A 6,367-nucleotide genomic window follows, 5' to 3' on the forward strand; every position below is an offset into this window, starting at 1 on the left:
CTTAAGTGGCAATATACTACACTTTATCGTGCAGTTACTGTTAATACTTCATTTAGAGAATTAACATTGCCTATATATATATATATATATATATATATATATATATATATGTGTGTGTGTGTGTGTGAGTGTGTGTGTGTGTGTGTGTGTGTGTTTATTTACTTATTTATAATGGGATAGTGTTATATTTTGGGTGGAAAAGTAAGGCATGAGATATAGTAAGTGTTGTATATAAGGGGAACAGTAAGACACAGGATGTAGTGTATTGTGTTTTGTTTGTAGAACAGTCAAATGTTAATGCTATCTGAAAGAGTCTATTCTACAACTGTACTATGATTGTTTTATGGAACTGTACTATAGATTCTTCATAGAACTGTCATATGGTTGTGTTATAGAACTATATTCTAGTTGGGTTTTTTTTTGTTTTTTTGATGGTATGTTTAGTCAACTTTGAGTTACTACTTTTAGGTTTACGGTTCTTTTATTCTTTCATTCTTTTACTGGTTTCACTCATTTTGACTGTGGCCATGCTGGAGCACCGCTTTTAGTCGAGCAAATCGACCCCAGGACTTATTCTTTGTAAGCCTAGTATTTATTCTATTGGTCTCCTTTGCTGGACCACTAAGTTACGGGGATGTAAATGCACCAGCATCGGTTATCAAGCGATGTTGGTGGGAGAGACAAACACAGACACATACACACACACACAATAGGTTTCTTTCAGTTTCTGTCTACCAAATCCACTCACAAGGCTTTGGTTGGTCCAAGGCTATAATAGAAGACACTTGCCCAAGGTGCCACGCAGTGGGACTGAACCCGGAACCATGTGATTGAGAAGCAAGCTACTTACCCACTTTTTAGTTACCGTTTTTTGGGTTCTACTACCCTGTGTGGCCCCTATGGCAAGTGTCTTCCACCAGATTCAATCCCACTGTGTGGCACCTTGGGCAAGTGTCTTCTGTTGTAGCCTTAAACTGACCAATGTCTTGTAACTGGATTTGGTAGACAGAAACTGAAAGAAGCCTGTTGTATATATGTGTGTTCCTGTGTCTGTCCCCCCCCCCTCCACTCACCACCACTTGAAAACCGGTGTAGGTATGTTAACATCCCTGTGACTTAGCAGTATGGTAAAAGGAGACAAATTGAATAAGTACCAGGTTTTGTAAAAAAACAATAAGTCCTGGGGTTGATCCGTTTGACTAAAATCCTTGAAGGTTGTGCTCCAGCATGGCCACAGCCTAATGACTGAAACAAGTACAAAATAAAAAGTAAAAAGATTTAAACTGAGGCATGGCCGAATAGTTAACAAGTTGGCTTCTCAACCATGTTGTTTCAGAAGGGGACCTACAGCTGGTCCCCTTCTGCTATGGCCTTAGGCCTTGTGAATGGATCTGGTGGACAGAAACTGAAAGCAGACTCTTGTATATGTGCATATGTCAGTGTGGATTTACATCAGGGGTGGGGAAACTTTTTAGTGCAGCGTACAAAATTTTCCAAAGATAAAGGTCCGTGGGTGGATCATGAGTTCTAATGCTTACATTTGTGTAAATCTTGTATAATTCGAGATGTATAATTCGAGATACATTAATAAAGACAAGTTTAACACATTAAATTTACGTGTAACATCTTCATTAATGCCACCACTGAATTTAGGATGTTTATATTACTTATGAAGTATTCCTTATTTTTCAGCTAGAGTGTAGTTGGGTCTCAAGGGGGTGGTACAAACCTAGCAATATGTGTTTTATAGTGAAAACAAAATTTCCATTCAAATGGCAGTTACCAGACGATAGAAAATCGTCTGGTAACTGCCATTTGAGTCTAACTGTTTTAAGACAGTGGAAACGCGACCTATGTTGCTCATAGGCATACAAATATAGTATAAATTTTATAATTGAAAAATTTACTATATTTTGTACATACAAATATACCAGCCTGCAGGTGTAATAAAATGGGCTTGTGGGTGTAATTGTGCCCATGGGCAGGGGTTACCCCCATCCCTGATTTACATTTACACTTCTGAGAACCACTGAGCTTCAAGTGGTGATCTTGTCATTTCATTTCCATCATTCAATTGTCCGTTGGCTTTGTACCTTTGAAGAAATGTGGAATAAAATATCCCCTTTCTTGAAAAATAGGGTCAGGGTTAGTGACAGGAAAGGCATTCAGCTGTAAAACAATGCTTCAGTAATATAGTGATAGGCAGAATGTTTAACGCTATATTGTCTGTCTTTACGTGCTGAGTTCAAATTCTGCTGGGGTTGACTTTGCCTTTCATCCTTTTGAGGGTCGATAAAATAAATATCAATTGAGTACTGGGCTCAGTGTAATTGACTTAGTTACTCACTCTATCAAACTTGCTAAGCCTTGTGCCAAAATTTGAAACCTATATCTGTTTCTGTTTATTAAAAGAAGAAAAAAATATAACCTATGATTAGAGTAGAGGAACCTGCCCAGGCCAATGACCTCATGTTTGGGGGCCAAGGCATGTCTGAGATAGAGGTATATGGTTGTGGCTAACAGCTTGGAGAGGAATGGGTGCTGCCAAGCTAACTTGCCCATGATATATTTATGATGATGACAACCTGACCAGAATCCATGCTGGATTGGTTATTGCCCAGGTTACCATAAAAGAGTGGGCAGGCCTCATTTTTGCCAACTCACAAAGGGTAGCAAAAGACTAAGAGAAGTCATGAAATCTAGTTGTGACGTCCTCAACAATTGCCCCAACAGCCTTGCAGTCAAGGGATAGATAGGAAGGAAGGACAAATGAAAATGAAAGGTGTGTGTGAGTGAGTGCATGAGAGAGAGAGAGAGAGAATAATGTATATTTTCACATATCTTTGTATTGACAGCTGTGTGGGAAATGTTGATGTCATGTTTATGTTTCTCATGTCACCTAGCTTGACAGTTTCACACCTGTAGCAGCAGCAAGTGCAATAAAAATGCATTAATGGCAGAAAGGGTGTCTGGCCAGAGAATACCGTCTCAATAAGCCTCATCCAACCCATGCCAGCATGGGAAAAAACAAACATAAAAATGATGATGATGATGATAATTGTGGTGGTGGTAGTGGTGTTGATGGTGATGTTGGTGGTGATGGTAATAGTGATGACACTGATTCCAGGGATGATGATGATGATGATGATTGTGGTGATAGCAGTGATGATTATGGTGGTGGTGATGATGATAGTCATTGAAATTTCTGTTCCAATATTCTTTGATGACCAAGGCAGCGAGCTGGCAGAATCGTTAGCACGCCGGGTGAAATGCTTAGCGTTATTTCATCTGTCTCTACATTCCGAGTTCAAATTCTGCCGAGGTTGACTTTGCCTTTCATCCTTTCAGGGTCGATAAATTAAGTACCAGTTGTGTACTGGGGTCAATCAAATTGACTGCCCCCATCCCCCAAAATTTCAGGCCATGTGGCTAGAGTAGAAAAGAATATTCTTTGATGATAAGTGTATGTTTAGAATTACATGAAGGAACTTCTACATCCATATGTTATCTTTGAATAAGCTGTTCACAATGCCATACCATAGAATTAGATAGAATTCTCTTAGATTATTACTAACAGCATACATCGAAAATATCGCTGGAGTACAAAAACACTTTCATCAGCTATCCATCCATCCATCCATTTTCTCTGGCCACTGTTCCTGGGAGGGTTGTAGGGGTAGAGTCCTTAGGCACCTCCTCCATAGGGTCTTATTGGAAACCACCGTCATTACACTTTCTGGCTGCATCCCCAAATCTGACCAACTGAGACTACAGATCTTATCCAATTGTCTCATTCTTTGTCTGTCCCTAAGTCTCCTGCTGGTTAGCTCAGCTTGAAGGATCTGTCTTGTGATTCATTCCTGCGACATTCTAATCACACGTCCGTAGTGCCAGAACATTCACCCGGACAGGTTCCTCTGTCCGAGCTGTGGCTCCTTGGGAAGACTTACTTGGAGTCTTTCATCTGTTGGTGCAGTGTTAACACCATCCCTTCATTTGGTCTATCCCCATCAACTGAAGTGTGGTACCAGAGTGTGGTGCTAGGAACCATCCAGTGAGAGACGGGGAGTTGAATGAGGACCAGTGATGCTTATCCACCTGACCATCCCTGGCATGGTGCAGCTGGTATTATCTCTATTCAAGGCCCAGCAATGCAGAGAAGTGGTGGCTCAACCTGGAGAGGCTCCCTGATCTCTGAGCCTCTCCAGAGAAATCGGAAATCTTTAGCTATTTCATATTTCTGCAGGTTTCTGCACTGTAAAAGTAAACTTAAGTCTTGCAATTCTTTCCTGCAGCATTCTAATCAGCTGGATGATATGAGTGATATCTGTCTGTGATGAGGGCAACAATCTGGCTGAATCATTAGCATCCTAGGTAAAAATGCCTAGCAGCATTTCTTCACGTTCTGAGTTCAAATTCTGCCAAGGTTAGCTTTTGCCTTTCATCCTTTCAGGGTCGATAAAATAAGTAACAGTTGAGCACTGGGGGCCGATGAAGTTGACTCCACTCCACCCCCGAACTTACAGGCCTTGTGCCAAAATTTGAAGCCAGTTAACGGAAAGTGGTGAGCTGGCAGAACTGTTAGCATGCCGGGCAAAATGCTTGGTGGTACTTTGTCCATCTTTACGTTCTGAGTTCAAATTCTGCTGAGGTCGACTTTGCCTTTCATGCTTTCAGGGTCGATGAATTAAGTACCAGTAGAACACTGGGAGGTCAATGTAATCGACTTACCCCCTCTACCAAACTTGCTAGCCTTGTGTCAAAGTTTGAAACCTATATCTGTTTCTGATTAGTAAAAGAAAAAAACCAAACTGTTTCAACAGCTGTTAGAGTCACACGATAAGTGGAAGAAAGGTAAGCTACTTAGGCTACAGAACAGAAAACACTGCAGCAGGATTTGGATTAGCTGTATAGTATTTTAAATAACTAATTCTACTTTTAATGACCCTTGAATGCTTTGAAATCTAAGAAATACCAAAAACACATACACCTTGTCTACCATTTTCCTTGAAGCCTATGAAGTTCTTGTACATCATTATCAACAGTTTTTCTTTTCTTTTTTTTTGTTGTTTTATTTTCTGAAATCTTTTAGGTCATTCAGTGTAAATCACCGACAAAAATCTAGCAGTGCGGAACCTTCTGTAAGGTAGTACTACCTTAGATGGCTTTTGTTTTGGCACTCGCCTACTCCTCCTCTGGGCTTTTACCTATTTTTTAAATTTTTAAATACCTTCTCGTGTCTCATTTGTTTCTCCTTGTTTTTTTACGTGGGCAACATTATCATCATCATCACCACAACAACCACCATCATTAGCATCATCATCATCATCGTCGTCCACATCATCATCATTGTCCTCATCATCCGTCATCGTCATCATCATCTTTCATCATTATCCTCATCATGTGTTTTTTTCATTATTATTGTTTGCTTAAACATGCTGGTATGGGTTTGACAGGTTTGTAAATTTATGTTTGCTACTCTATTTGCCGGTATTTTCATTGGCCTACTTTTGCTATAATTAACACAGACACCTCCCCTCTAGCAGTTTTCTTACAAGTTATTTTAACTCCTCGTTCCCTTGTCCTCATATCAGTACACCTGCTTGTTTTTCTACAGGGTGTGGCATAAAAAAAAAAAGACTCTCACAAGTTAACTGGTTGACAAACACTTCAGCAGCAAACACGTGGTGTATACCAGTTCAAAAACTTTGATGGTAACAGAAAAAATAACAGTAAGGCATTGTCTGCATGAAGACACCGTAATCACCTGCCTAATTTCATTAGCTGATAGCAATCTTGAAACAACGAGAGTGGGAAGTTTTTCTGCTACACCCTGAATATGCAATATTTAAAACCTCTAATTCCCAGATTTTCTTGAAGCGGAATGCTTGGGCACAGATGAGGGGGTGTTAGCAGACAAAGCAAGATAAGAAGTTCCAGAACATTATGCAGTTGTGGCTATATCGTTCGTTTAGGTGATGAATTGGTTGAATCATTACTGCATCAGATCGACTATTGCCTTGCACTACTCGTTCCAGCTTCTTTGTCCAAATACTGCCATGGTCGACTTGGCTGTTCATTCTTTCAGGGGTCAATAAATAGAGTACCAGTCCTGTACTGGAGTTGATCCTTTTTATCTCCCCTCCCCCTCTCTATCGCTTTCTATATCTCTTTCTCTCTCTATCTATCTCTTTCTGTCTTTATCTCTCTGTGCAGGTGGCACGTAAAATACACCATTTTGAGCATGGCCGCTGCCAGTACCGCCTGACTGGCCTTCGTGCTGGTGGCACGTAAAAGCAGCCACTACACTCTCGGAGTGGTTGGCGTTAGGAAGGGCATCCAGCTGTAGAAACTCTGCCAGATCAGA

At 40.5% G+C, this 6,367-nt stretch overlaps 1 protein-coding gene across 1 annotated transcript in view; it reads left to right on the forward strand.

Moving 5' to 3' along the window:
• Window positions 1-6,367, forward strand: part of LOC106877847 (high affinity copper uptake protein 1) — a 110,817-nt gene that overhangs the window by 90,007 nt on the left and 14,443 nt on the right. Inside the window, exon 5 of the mRNA XM_052973220.1 lies at window positions 5,093-5,146. Coding sequence (XP_052829180.1) covers window positions 5,093-5,146 — 54 coding nt within the window. The remainder of the gene's footprint in view (window positions 1-5,092; window positions 5,147-6,367) is intronic.

The sequence above is a fragment of the Octopus bimaculoides genome, chromosome 1 (assembly GCF_001194135.2).
Source record: "Octopus bimaculoides isolate UCB-OBI-ISO-001 chromosome 1, ASM119413v2, whole genome shotgun sequence".
In the NCBI taxonomy this organism is placed as follows: Eukaryota; Metazoa; Mollusca; class Cephalopoda; order Octopoda; family Octopodidae; genus Octopus; species Octopus bimaculoides.